This window comes from Centrocercus urophasianus, unplaced genomic scaffold (genome assembly GCF_019232065.1).
Source record: "Centrocercus urophasianus isolate 14NV4802_14NV808 unplaced genomic scaffold, USGS_Curo_1.0 seq_28, whole genome shotgun sequence".
Lineage (NCBI taxonomy): Eukaryota > Metazoa > Chordata > Aves > Galliformes > Phasianidae > Centrocercus > Centrocercus urophasianus.
The window spans coordinates 12429434-12443432 of NW_024884844.1; the positions used below are offsets into that span (position 1 = coordinate 12429434).

The 13999-nt window shown below is 42.2% G+C and overlaps 1 protein-coding gene across 1 annotated transcript in view; it reads left to right on the plus strand.

Annotated features, from left to right (window-relative positions):
- The window catches only part of ACVR2A (activin A receptor type 2A), a 55228-nt gene that overhangs the window by 31318 nt on the left and 9911 nt on the right, over window positions 1-13999 (plus strand). The window contains exons 3-5 of the mRNA XM_042827452.1: window positions 775-884; window positions 2172-2326; window positions 13445-13588. Of these exons, the coding sequence (XP_042683386.1) occupies window positions 775-884; window positions 2172-2326; window positions 13445-13588 (409 nt within the window). The remainder of the gene's footprint in view (window positions 1-774; window positions 885-2171; window positions 2327-13444; window positions 13589-13999) is intronic.

Consider the following 13999-nt stretch of genomic DNA (forward strand, 5'->3'; position numbering starts at 1 on the left):
AGTTTACTAAACAGAGTTACAGGGTGATGAACTCCGAGAAGCAGCAGATGAAGAACATCAAAGAATGAATGTGTTAGGGACATTTCAGCACAGTGTAATTGTAATAGCCAGAGCTGTAAAATAACCTGGTTTTTGAGGATGGACCTGGAACTCTTGCGGAGGTCTAGCAGTATGTAATGTCTGCAGCTACTCCTGCAGGATCTTCATGCTCACTGTCTGCTGTCAAGTTGTTGCCTTCTGCGTTACTCCTGTTTTTGCCTCCTTACTTGAGTAGCTTGAGCTCATTAGTTAAAAGAAATCCTGGCCTGCTTTTAAGCCTCCGCCTGAAATAAACCCTTTTCCTACATGCAATGCATGCGTGAAGGAGAACTCATAGAATCTCAATGTTTTCTAAAAATGCAGTAAAATAATTCTACTTCTTAACTCACAGTGAACAGGGTTGCAAACAGTGGAGATGAGTGCTCCCCATTTGCTCGTTTGTTTTGCACATGTAAACAAGCATCTTGAACTGATCTTCAGTACTTCTGCCAGCTCTCCTCGAATTTTGTGTCAGAAATGGCAAAATGCTCTCTTCCAGGTTTAGTATTACTGATACTTGATTATTGCAATATAAAATAATAAGTCTTCCTCACATCTCACTGCCATTTGAGTAGTGAGCTATTCTGGGTAACTCACTGAAGCTCCCTTGAAGTTTTAAGTATTACCAAATGTTTTCTTTTCAGCAAAATAGACAGCACAAGATTAATGAGGTTTTTTTGTTATTATCTTTTATAGGAATGATTGCATAGAGAAAAAAGACAGCCCTGAAGTGTTCTTCTGTTGTTGTGAAGGCAACATGTGCAATGAACGCTTCTTCTATTTTCCAGAGATGGAGGTCACACAGCGTAAGTTGGTCTTAACACACTGATGAAGCAACTGCACAGCAGAGTTCAGAAATGTCTGATATTGTGTGTGTTCAGGAGATGAGGCTTTCAAAGTTTTACAGTCAGTTTTTTCTGCCAGAAGGTTTTTGATTCCCAAATGGTAGAGAGCTCTGTGCATTCATATAACAAACCTAGACAGTTACCATTTTTTTTCTTCAATTTTAAAAGCTACTAAAAGAAAGAGATATAAATTCAAATTCATAAAACGCACTCAGCTCTTTTCTAAAGGTGAGAAGAAAACATAATGTGAAATAATAGGCTGCTCTAATATACTGGCTCTTACCTTAATTGTACAGGTAAGCATTTATTAGGCTGTAATCAGTATCATCTACATATGCACATGCCAGCCTAGGAATGCTCTTCCTCATGAAAAGATGTTTGCAGTGTTTCTTTAAACTGACTGACACAGTAACCTTTATAAATTTCAGAAGGATTTCTTCCTAAGTTACATCAGAGCACATCAGGTAGCCACCCTTAAACTGTTCTAAGAGAACAACAACTAGAAGATCTCTGGGTTATTCTTGAGTATCTTCTTCTGGTCAAGAATCTCATAATCTTTGTTAGAAGGCTATCAGTGCTAATAAGTGAATTGAAAACAGCAGATATCTTGTGCACCCATAGCCAGAGGAAGTTGTGATATTAAATAACGCTTCTGTGAGATTGAAGTGATCTTTGGTGACCCAAGAGATGCTCCTGTCAGTTTTGTTGGTGGTATTGCTAATGCAGTAATGGGCATTCTTCCTTGCTCTGTTCTGCCCCAGAAGTTCCTCTGGAGTTCTCCCTGAGATACTTAGATAAGAGTCTTCAGCTAGAGGATTTTTACTTTCAGCAAATGAGCAGAGGCTCAGTACGTTGGCAGATTATTTCTGGCCAGCACTACTTACTAATGATACCTTACTGTTTACATTCTGAAGATGAAACCTCTGTATTGATTCTTTTTTTTTCCCTCGTGTAGTGATGGCATTCTTGCAATCTTTTAAAATAAAAACATCTCTTACACAGTGTAGATAGAGCAAGCACAGAAGCACAGAGCAGTTGGGCACACTGGCGTGTGAGTTTAGAGATCTGGGTTATCTTCACATCTTCTGAAATGCTGCCTTTCAAGTACACAGCTGTTTGATTATTAGAGTATGCTGCTCAATCAAGTGTTGTTAGCCTGTTGTACTGATTGCATGAAGTTTAGGTCGGGATGATAGATTTTTCCAGCAGTTATGAGTTATGTACTCTTTGGTTTTTTATTCTCTTTAGCAACTTCCAATCCGGTCACACCGAAGCCACCTCTATTCAACACCTTGCTTTATTCATTGGTGCCTATAATGGGAATTGCAGTGATTGTGCTCTTTTCATTTTGGATGTACAGACATCACAAGCTAGCATATCCTCCAGTACTTGTTCCAACCCAGGTAAGTTGCTGCATTCATTTATTTATTTTTTTTTTTGAAAGGTAAAGTAAAAACAACAAACATGTCTGAAGCAAAGAGGAGAACGAAATGGGCATCTGTTGCATGGCTGAGGTCTCCTGCTGCATTGCTGATTTGAAGGTGTCAGTGCTTGGTATCAGCAAAAGCAAATAATTCAGCTTCTACTTTCATAGCTTTGTGTATTTTAATTGATATTTGATGCATGAGTGAGGATCTATTTAAGAAACTAGTTTGGGGCTGTGTGGAACTAAACAGCACGGAAGTTCCAGCTTAACGTTGCTGAGAGGTGAGGGAATTTCATACATCCCACTGCTTGTGTGCATGTTGTGTGCAGGTGCTCTCATGTGCTCCTGAGCCTTTTGTGATGCTTAGCTTACAAGAAAAATGAAGGAGAGAGGCTAATTCATAATGGCAATTTGCAGCAAATGGGAAATAGAAGCAGGAAAAGAATAGCTATTAAAGAAAAAAAGCATGGAACTGAACTACTGAACTACAGGTATCAGCTAAAGGGAAGATAAAGAAAATATATAATTGAGACATAGCCCAAGGGCTGAGCTCATCTTGTGGCTTCTGTTCTTCCTGTCATCTTTTTCCTCTTATTTCTTCATGCAAATGTTACATCTTGTCTTACTATGTCTCAATTTTATCACATTCTCTTTTACCTGGGAAATATTTTGAGATGGTTGTCCTAAAAATTGAAATGTAAACTGGCTCCATGGCATCAAAACCAACTTCTACAGCTTTGTGTGCATAGTTTCTGCTGTTGTCAGGCTCCAGCTGATCCTGTGGATGTAACTGATAGTATGTAGTAGGATTCCTTCTATTCAGTTGTGTCCAGAGATTCAAGTGAGATTAGAAGGTCATTCAGGAATGAGGCTGAGACAACAGAATCCTCAGAACTGAAGTAAGAGAGGTCCCACACCTGAGATTTTGGAGTCAGATTTGAACTGAAGCTCCCTAAGCCAGTGCAGTGACTGCTCAGCTACAATAGCTCAGCTCTCATGCAGTGACAATTCAGTTGATGGTTATCTGAAGGTAAAACATTTGCCATTTTTGGTAGGATTGTGTTTTAAAAGGGTTGCATGCATTACCCTGTACTGCCAGCTACCGTGAGGTTTTTTCTGTGTTAATGCTTGACGTCAGGGTGCTCCATGAAGTCCTATTACCTGTGGTTGAGAAATCAAATTGTTTTGGTTTCAGTTTCATGGTAACAGATAAGAAAAGCTTAGGAGGAGGCAGCGGACATAACTACATGCCAAAGGGTAAGAGCATAGTTCAGAGGGAAAAGAGTGCATTTCCTGCAACAAACCAACTTCGTGTAGATCTGCAAGCATAACTGTTGCATCCATTTCCATTTTTCTGTGTTTGGCTCTTTATGTCATCTTAGCAGTTTTCATTGTAGGATTAACTTCATACTTCCCAGTTGTGTGAATAATCAGTTGCCCTTTTAGACTTACAGACAGCGTCAGCAAAGCAGGCAAACGTTAAATACCTGAATTTTGATTGTCTTCCTTTTTATTGTAGCTCTTTTTTCGTGGTTTCTGCTCAGTGCAGGAGTGGACACGTCATAAATTTTTAATAAATAGGGTAATAACCTGTTCGTTAATGCCTAGATTGTATCTGTTGGGATAAGTATATGTTGGTGCATGAGCTAGTTATGGTGTAATAACATTTTCTTATCTTGTGGTGAATAGGCATGAAGGTTTGATGTGGAAAGTCAGGAAAAGTGACTTCTGCCTGAAAATCTAAATGAAATTATGGAAATAAGAGAGAGAAATATTCTCCCATAGACAGCAGAGCAGTGTTTCCCACTTAAAATTTGGTTACAGCTGATTTCAATGGGAAGCAGGGGAAACAGGAAGAGAGGGAACAGTATTAGTAGCTTTATAACCATAAAACAAATATTTAAATAATTTAATTAGTATATTTAATAAGTAGGGCATGAGTAGAGTCTATAGGCAAATGCATTCTTCTGAGTCTTACTGTAGCAATCGGTGGGATGGCTTAATTAGATGCATATCAGATATTCAGTAGAAAACATCAGTTTCTGTGTGAGATACAAAAGAAAAGGTTCTGCATGGCAGTGGGAGTGCTGAGCAGCAGTGTGCCCTGGCAGGAACCTTTCTGTCTGTAGAAAGTAAGGGGGAGGATGAGAAATGAGAGAATCAAGAGGAGGAAGCACTGGAGAATAAGAAAAGTTGGAAGAATCAGGAAAAGAAAGAGTAAGTAAATAGAAAGTCAGTGATTCTGCTGTAGGGAAAGGGACTGTTTGGTAGATTTAAAAGAAAAGAAGAGAGAGAAGATGGAGAAATATGCTAGAAGGAATTCTGGAAATGAAAGAAAGGACCAACATCCAAGAAAATGCAAGCAACTTCATTTTCTTCTGAAAAGAGCAGTGTATCACAACACATCAGGCAGGCAGTTCTGACACACACTGACCTCAGTCCACAGCTCTGTGGATTGCGTTGGGATGTCCAGGTAGTTATTCTGATTTTAACAGGGCAGTGGTAGGCTTTGTGTCTCAGTTGGATGGCTGCAGCTGCTCTGGATCACTCCTGCTGTCCCACTGCTCCCCTGCCCTGCAGGCATCTCGTCTCTGCCCCCCGCCATCAGTTGCACTGTGTGCATTGCTGTCTGCAGTCTGGCTAAAGCTGACTGTCAAATTTTGTCAAAATCTATCACCCCTTAAATTCTGTAGTGAGTTATTAGCAAATGCAGGTTTGCAAAATATATGCATGTTTATGTAAAACAGTTTGACAGAGCTATTTCATCTTATTTATGTTAGGACTTAGCGTGCAGCAAGCATACAGCCCGTATGCCTGATCAGTTTACCAGGAAGGCAGCTGAGTGTTGCACACACTTGAAACTGTGTGTTTTTGTTCAGAGTTACTCGTGCTCAGCCAACTTTCACTCCTGAGCACGGAGCATGCTGCAGATGAAGCACGGTGGCCTTTGTGGATTGAAGCTCTCACTCAGTTTAGGTGCACTTCAGGTTTCCCCGCAGCATCCTGCTGATTCTCCTGGTAGAAACGTGAACGTGGATGGCAGGGAGTTGATCTGCTATGCTCATTTATTTTTTTACATCTCTTGAGCATGGGCCAGGGTTGTCACTCAGTGCTAATTGTGACTGCAGTGTTACCACCCTGTCATCCGATGGATAGGACCACAACCTATTTTATAGCATAACTGACACAAGTAACACTTCTGTTTTTTATCAGTTCGCAGAGCTGTGGCTCCCAACATTTTGCATCCATGCTGCGCAAAGAAAAATTAACCTCATGTACTTTAAGGGCCCAAGTTATGAATATCTTACTGGATCACAGAGTTGCTTTTTTTGTTTTGTGTTGTTTTTAAAATAAGAGTCATCTGTTGTGAGGGTTGGAAAAAGCTTTGTAGATTCACATAGTGTCATTTTTCTTAGCCTATTTTTGTGCTTTCTTCTGAAACATTTGGAGTTGCTCGGGTCAAAGATGCTGCATGTGTTTGAGTGCTGAGCAGAAGAAAGCCCTGATCTGGACCTGTTTGGTGTGACTGGAAATTCAGAAACTCATAATGAACAGATCCTGTTTAAGCTCTGCCACTGTGTTAAACAGTGACATAAAAGCTACTTGCTTCCATATGCATCCTTAAAAGCAAGCTTGATTCCTAAGAACTACCATTTCTCTCTCTTCTCACAGAGGCTTAGTCGTGCTTTTTTACCTTGTACATCTTGCTTTGTGTAGCTTTTCACCCATACTGAGCACACTAATCTTGTATGATTCATTTTTTTACTACTTCCTCCATATGGATGAACCTCAGTGCTCCATCTCGTATATGGAAGGCATGCCTTGTTTCCAAAGTCCTGTGCTGCACAAACCAAGATTTACCCTTAATTGGAGCACGCAGATCAGATATAGAGATACTGCTCTGGTCATCCCTCTGGTCTTGATGCTTTGAGTCCCAGAAAGTGCTCTGTGTTGGATGGCTTGCTCCTATCACCATCAGACCACCTTCAGTGCAGCTTTTCCTGAAGATGCTGAAGTGCAAGTAAGCCCATGTAGCTACATCATGATTTTGCTAATTCAGTTTCAGCTGAAAGAAGTCAGAATTGAAAGCAGTTCCACTTAACAAAGGATGAATAATAATGAAAGAAAATGATTTATTTAAAAAAATCATGGGAGTGTAGGCACTAGTGAGTAAATATTTTTGTGGTTAGCATTGGAGGAGATTTTCACTTACTGTTTTTATTCCTTAAGTTTGAGCACGCCAAATAATCTACCTGGTGTTGTTAGAATCTCTGGGACAATCTGTTCCTTTACCACGCTCAGAAAATTGCAGGTGGCTGCTGAAGAATGACAAAATGAAATGAAGTGTTGAGGTTTTTTCTACTCTGCTCTTCCAGCCACTTCTGTTGCTGTTGTTCCATTTTAATAGAACCATTAAAACGCTTGAAAAATGAGGGGTAAGAAAGGGAGAGATGTTTTATCAAGAACACGTTCCAGATTTAGGAAGGTTTATGACCACTTGAAAAATACACAGCTGTGTGAGATGGAAGGCATTGCTCAACAAAATAAAACTGGGGGATGGACGTGGGAAGAACTCCTTTTGAATCGTGGGTACAGGCTGGGTTGGAGCCTTTGGTTTGCTAGGAAGGAGTGAAGGTCGAGTACTTGCCGGTCATTGATGAATCATTAACGTGAAATGAGTGGCAGTGTTAGTATTAAAAAAGGAAGAACCAAACTGCATGACTTCATATTCTGTCATGAGGCATTTGTACCTTCGGGTCTAATGAGAATTCCTTCCAGAATTAATTCCAATCAATAGCTGGAGTGACACAAGAGGAAGCTCTGATGCCATCCTTTGGTCGTGGTGCTGGGATACCTGGCTCAGGGACACTTGTCAGAGATGATCAAAGATGGCCTTTGTGCTCTGAAGCAACTGCAGGAGGGCTGAAGCAGCCATTTCTGGCAAGTGTGCCATCAGCTACCTGCCTTTGGGAGCTTTTTAGTCACTTTCCATCACGAAGTCCAGTGCTGTGTCCTTAGATAAGGCTCTCCTGAGTGTTTTAGGCTGATACCTCTCAGGTATGCAAGAACAATTCCTCTTACTTTGCGTTCTCTGAAGAGGTTGAGGGACTGTAAGTGAAGGTGCAGATGCCATAGTTAAGGCACTAGTTAGGAACAAGGGAATGAATTGGTGGTGTGCATTTATTTTGGAATCAGATTTTTGTGACGTGTCTGGAGTTCAGACAAACTGCATGGGGTTTTTTTTCCAGGTGGTTACAGATATCACAGCCATTTCCCTACTCCCAGTCTAAAGTTATGTGTTTGTGAGGATGGTGGCTGTTCTGTGAGGCTCTCAATTGCTCCCAGGTTTTATTTCTAAGAGTTACATTAATTGCTGAAATGAGTATATTTGCATTTTGGTAGTAGCCAGATAGTGCTTAACCTGCTGATATTTGGACATCTAATGAAAATTGGTGGTCTGTATCTGAATGGCAATGGTCTTAATATTAGAACATCTGTGGTGTGCACAAATCTCTTTGAAAGTTGTCCTTTGTGTGATGTGTTGGGGTCTGGGGGGGGAGGTGATCTCATTAAGAGAGCGACGTGGGCATTGGAATTGGGCTTCAGAATTCCTTCTTTGTATTTTCTCACTGTGCTAAGAGCAAAAAGTTTGTATTCCTGTGCCTTTTTACTTATCTCTGAAGAGTTTACATAATTCTTTGGAACTGGAGGGCTGTAGCAGCGAACAGACACAAAAAATTACTCTTAAACAACTTCCTTTTGGAGCCCGAGGAACGAAATTTGTTGAGTAACTATTTCACACAAGCACTGCTTGTTTATTCATCTGCTGCTTCAATAGAAATGTGAGCATATAATAGATGTGGCTATCAGCCTGGGCAGAAGCTGTTCCCTATCAGATTCAGAGATGGAGCAGTGTTGTTATTTCGTTTGGCTGTTGTTTCAGGCAGAGGAACATGGGCAGCTTGGAGCAGGAACATCAGTGCTCGTGGGCTGTGCAGTTTGTGCTGCGGTGTCTGAGCTGCATGCACTGAATGGCTGCTGTCGTACTGGGGCCACCAGTCAGCAAAAGAAAATTGGTTGAAGAGGTTTTTTTAGTTCTCTTTATGGCATTTTCTCCCTCTGATGAAGTGCCTGATGTATCTGCAGGCTGTACAAGGGCTGTGGGGTCTGTGCTGGGCTCAGGGGCTTCAGCCACCTGTGGCGGTGCTGGCTGACCCAGGAGGGCTGCTCCTGCCACCCACATGACAGCAAGTTATAAAGCAGACCCCAGCTAATCTAGACTTCAAGAAGTGCTTCTGCCCTTCTGTTATTGATTATTTAGATAATGCTAACTGTGTGCTAGACACTTCTTGAGCTGAGGGAAGGCTGTTGTTGGCCCCAGCTCAGTAGAATCTGAAGAATGTAAAGGCAAAGGGAGAAGGAGGGGATGACTGCTGCTACGTGGCAGCTTCAAGCCTTGGGTGTCATGCTGTTGCACTGTGATCAAACTGTAAAGGACACAGAAAATGACTGAGGCAAAAGCTGAGGAGAAGTAATGAAGGCAGCTCTGAGCTTCCCTGCTTTGAAGCAGCGTGAACAAGCTCGTCTCACTGAAATGTGCTTCAAGTTTCACTAATAGAGCTCTTGGACTTCTGTTTTTGTAACAGGATTCATCCAGTGGTCTGTGAACTCGTGATTTGTTTGTAATCAGTCTTAAACGTTATAATTGTACCTTATGTGTGTGGGATGTGGCATCTTCAGGTTCACTTGCCCTGGTCCCACTTGGAGCACGCCAGATTTACTGAATAAACTTACTGATACAGACCCAGTGTGTGAAGACCTATTGGTCAGCGAGCTTTGGTTGTAACTCAGACATCTCCAAGTTTCCATTTTCCACAGCTAGATGCTAATTACAGCGTAGGCTCTTAGCTTAGAAATGAAATGCAACGATGCCCTCTACTGTGCAGTTGGGAGCATAACGAGCTGAGTTGCATAACTTGTGTTTGTAAGTATGTTCTGCATGTGTTTGTACGCTGTTCTGCCGTAAGGTTCGTGTAGGCACCAATAATGGGCACTTCTGTTCTGAATTATGAGATCGATGCAGCTGATGGTCTGTATTACAATCTTTGGTTTTGCTCATTTTTTCTTTGCTGACATATCAATGATGTTTTTATTTTCCATTTTAAATGCTCTGTAACAGGAAAGTTGCTATCCCCATGAATATTTTTTGTTGTTAATTTGCAAGCAATTTATTTTGTCTCTTTTCTTATAAACTGTTTTCTCATCCCATTCTTGATGTAAATAGTAATTTCTTTTGCCTGTGTTTTTTTCCCCCTCAACAAGCACGCCTTTCATATAATGATTGAGGTAAGATGCATTGATGTTTGTTCATGGTTATGGAACTTTCTGTGGACTTGTAAGAAGTTGTTTTGGTACGAATTCCATTCTTTCAATATTTTTAGACCAGAAATTTGTAAGCATGCGGGGTTGAAAAACCGAGATTCAGTCTGCTGCTCGTGGCTTTCTTGAAGCCTACTGTGATTTCCCAGGCTATGGAGATGCACATCTGAGGGAGCAATGTGGAATGCACCAGGAACGCTGCAGCCAGTGCCACGTCCTGCTGCGGCCCTGTGAGAGGAGCAGGGCTGTGCTGGGAGGGCAGGAGGTGCGAGCAGCCTCTGCCTCACTGCAGGGCAGCAGCACGGCCTGCCCAGCACTGGGTGTCCACTGCTGTCCTGCAGCTGGGGCTGCCTGCTGTGACCAGCTGGCATGGCTCGTGTGTGAGAAGCAGAGGGGTTTGGTTTGAGGAGAGAGGTTAGCTGAAGAGAAGTGCTCTGTCACCATTCAGTCTCTACTTTGACTTTATCGTTGGCCAGAAGTGATTTTTACTTGCATTTAATGAATGGTTCTTCATTTAAAAAACTACAAGTAACCGAGAACTGTTTATTTAGAACCACTCTCATTACTGTTGGGTTGAAAAACCAAACAAGATCTGAGCTGTGGTCTGAATGCCCAGTTTTCATTGTCTGTATGTTTTCTACATAGGTCTCATGTTCACAGCTGAAATGCCTTGTGAACATCCTTTAGAAGGAAATAGAAGGTTGCTATCTAAATGTTCTGAATATCTCACACCTGTGAAGGATCATCATTCTGTTCTTTGTACTGTTTTGCTTCAAATGGCTTCATTCCAGTTAGGGAAAAATAAGTGTTGTGACTACAAGCTACTACCTTGTTTACATTAATAACATTTTGATGCAAGTCACAGAGTCAGACTAGATTACAGAACGTGAGTTCTGACTCTTACTCTGTTTGGGTTTTCGTGCTATATCTAATTGAAAATAAACTCAAAAGAGAGAAATGAGAACTCGTTGACCACATGCTAATATAAGCTGTAGAGTAAATGTAACCAAGGGGAAGTAATGCTAAAGTTAACACAGAGAACGTGCATGGGCTCTGAAGTTTAAGATCTTGTGTTTATTCTGGAGTCAGAAGAGAGAAATGTCTTTGTACAACCACACGTGGGTTATTGATCCTTTTTTCCCCCCCCTTTGTTACACATGTGGAATCATCTGATTAAGTTGTTGTGTGAGGGGAATGACTGGAGACGCACTGACGTGCTGATGGATGGTGTTGGGGCAGCCCTTAAACAATCCATCCAGTTCGTTGTATTTGGCATGGGTTTGTAGTTTCCCAGTCGTTGTGCTTCTGGCTGATGTTCAGAACCATTCCCCACTCACTTCAGGAAACCTGAAAACTGCTTCTGTTAAGGCAGCTCTCCTTTTCATTTTAAATCAGGATTTGTTCTGCTCTGTGTGTAGGGTTGTGATAGTTCTTCACAAGGAGCAGAAAGCTGTGATCCCAGAGGGAGAACATTTTTGAAATGCTCAGACTTGGTAGGAAATGCAGAGCTTGGGAATGTGGAAAGGATTGCACTGGGTTCAAGTGAAAGCAGGGAGCAGTGCTTTTTGCTGGCTGGTTTTGACGTGGGGTGACTGCCTTCTCTTGTGATGGGTGCTGCAGTTCAGATGTGCTCATCAGATCTTTGAGGGGCACAAGTGCTCTTTCTGTTTCACAATCAAGGAAGAATATTCATGCGGCGTGCTTCAAAATACATCAGGTTGCTTTGGACAGGGGTGCAGAAAGGAAAGCCACTGGGGCCAGGGAGGTTTGGGTTTATTCCCACAGATGGTTCTCTCAGTTCAGGTGAGTCCCGAGGTTGAAACTTGGTCACACAAGTTGTGTGATGGTGTGGTGTTCAATCTCTGGATGGCACACTGCCTTACAAATAACAGCTTTGTAGTACTCAAAATAGGCTTTTGTGAGTAAATCTGGGCATCTCTTTTCTAGCTTTGCACGTCTGCTTTTGCCATTTTTGTCACTGCTTCAGTTTGAGGACAGTGAGCTCCTTGCTGCCTGAAATATTCATACAGGGCTTTGGCACCAAATGAAGGGCAGCGCAGGAGAGGAAACTTGCATGGCTGTGTATCAGCAGCTCCAGGAACAAGAACTTTATCTTGTGTTAGAAGCAGGTTTTAATTCTTGAACTTCAAGCCAGATAAACACAAGAAAAAATGAACCCAGCTACGTTGATATCACAGCTTTATCTGTGCATCTATCAATTGCGTTGGCAAAAGCATTTCATAGTTTTTAGAGGATACTACTGTAACTTCTCCAGTTTGTATTTCAATATCGTGTTTCTATAGGTGCCAATTTCTGATTAATTTATTTGAATTGATAGGAAACTATTGATGAAACTAGTCCTTTTTTAAAGGATGCATTTATTCCTTAGCAAGAAAGAGAGTATGGTTATTTATTACTGTGCTTAAACTGCTCAGAACATGAATTGGTGAGAAACTCTTGTCTCCATTCTCCCAGCAGTGAAGTGTGCTTCAAAGCACAGTTGTTCAGCAAATGTCTTTAACATGCACGAGGATTTTGATGTTGGTGGGGGGAGCAGAAGGGAATTGTACATTTTGGGTGTTTGAAGAGCACACTTGGTATTTTGCAGTGCAGGAGTCACTGAGAAGCAATACCTGCCTTCCATTTGTAGGTTCTTGCTTTCATTTGTAATGTAAGACCTCTGCTGAGCTGTGCTGCCACAAACACTGTTCATCCACTGTCCGTCTGCCCGTGTGCCATCACCAATGGCAACACCACTGAGGATGGAGGGGAGAGAAGAATGGTAGGATGGGGCTGCTGCTCTTGGTGGCAGTGCTGACAAGCCCTCCTCCAGAGCCACTCTGCAGCAGGCAGATATCAGGCAGGAGGGCCCTAATTCTGGGTAGAGCAGTGCTGTTTGAGGCAGGGGCATCGCATGTGGTTGGTGGTGGGGACGAAAACAAATTGTGTACAAGCTGCCTTGAATGGTGGGACGAAAGGAAAGGACAGCCCAGGAGGGAGCACCGCTGGGGCAGCGAAGTTGAAAATGTACTTGTTGCATTCAGGTGACGTGTATGCTTTAAGTAGGAGGTGCATTTTACTGTTTCAGTCCATCAGTAGGGTGCAAACGTTGAGATACAAAGAACAAGGTGTTCTCTGGAATCCCATTCTGGAGAGCACTGGAATGTTGGTTCTGTGCTTCCTCACCCCAGCATGAGGGGCTGGGGGTGCTGGGTGTCGTGTCCTGCACTGGCTGTGTGGTTCAGTGCTTCTGAAGGAAACCATCACCGATGGGGGAGGGTTGTGCTGCTTTGTAGGCTTGTGCCCCAGCACTGGGGGGGCTGTGGGAGCAGGGCTCAGGAGAGCATGGTAAAGGCAGGGTAAGGGAAAGCAAAGGTGCTTGGTTGAGTTCCATCGCTTAAAAAGGTACCAAGTGAAACTTAATTATGCTTATCCCTTAAGTTTTGCTGTGCTTTCATACCTGGTTAGACAGATGTGTACTGTAACTGTTGTCATGCTGTTGCTTGCACATAGTTCTGAGCATGTCTCACAGTCTGTTTTTGTTTTTTTTTCCTTCCTGTGGAGAAGATTTGCTGTTTTGTTTCTGATTTGTTTGGGGGAATTTGTTGCAGGAGGGTTGGGTATATGCTGCCAAGTCTCAGTTTACAAGGCTTTCCTTGCTAGATCACATGTATTGTAATAGCAGTGTTAATTAATGGTGTTTACCTAATTTCAGGATCCTGGACCACCACCGCCTTCACCATTGATGGGTTTGAAGCCACTGCAGTTGCTAGAGATCAAAGCCAGGGGACGATTTGGGTGTGTGTGGAAAGCTCAGCTGCTGAATGAATATGTTGCAGTCAAAATATTCCCTATCCAGGTAGGCAGAAGTTCTTTGTGTCCTGCACTGTCAACTTACAGTACTTCAAGCTGTGTTTTCTAGTCACAGTGAGAACCTGTTGTAGAGAACTTTCATCCCATACAGTAAGTCTAGTTATTGCAGAGATGTTCTCAGGCGTGGGAAATAGCTTCAGCCAAAGCATGTGGGGTTTTATTAAATGCAGAAAGTGTTTATCAACGAGACCTGAATTCTGTGCAGCCTGAAAGCAAAGGACAATAAAAATACCTGAACGTGAACACTTAAATACTGCTTGCTGTTCTCACATCTTTCCATCACTTGAGATCTAATTAAGTTGTACTTGGAGTGAATGTAAGCCAGTAAACAGGTGTTCTGCAATGCAACCCTGTAAGGTGATTGTTCCAATTAAATGAAATACTGTTGACTTCCCAG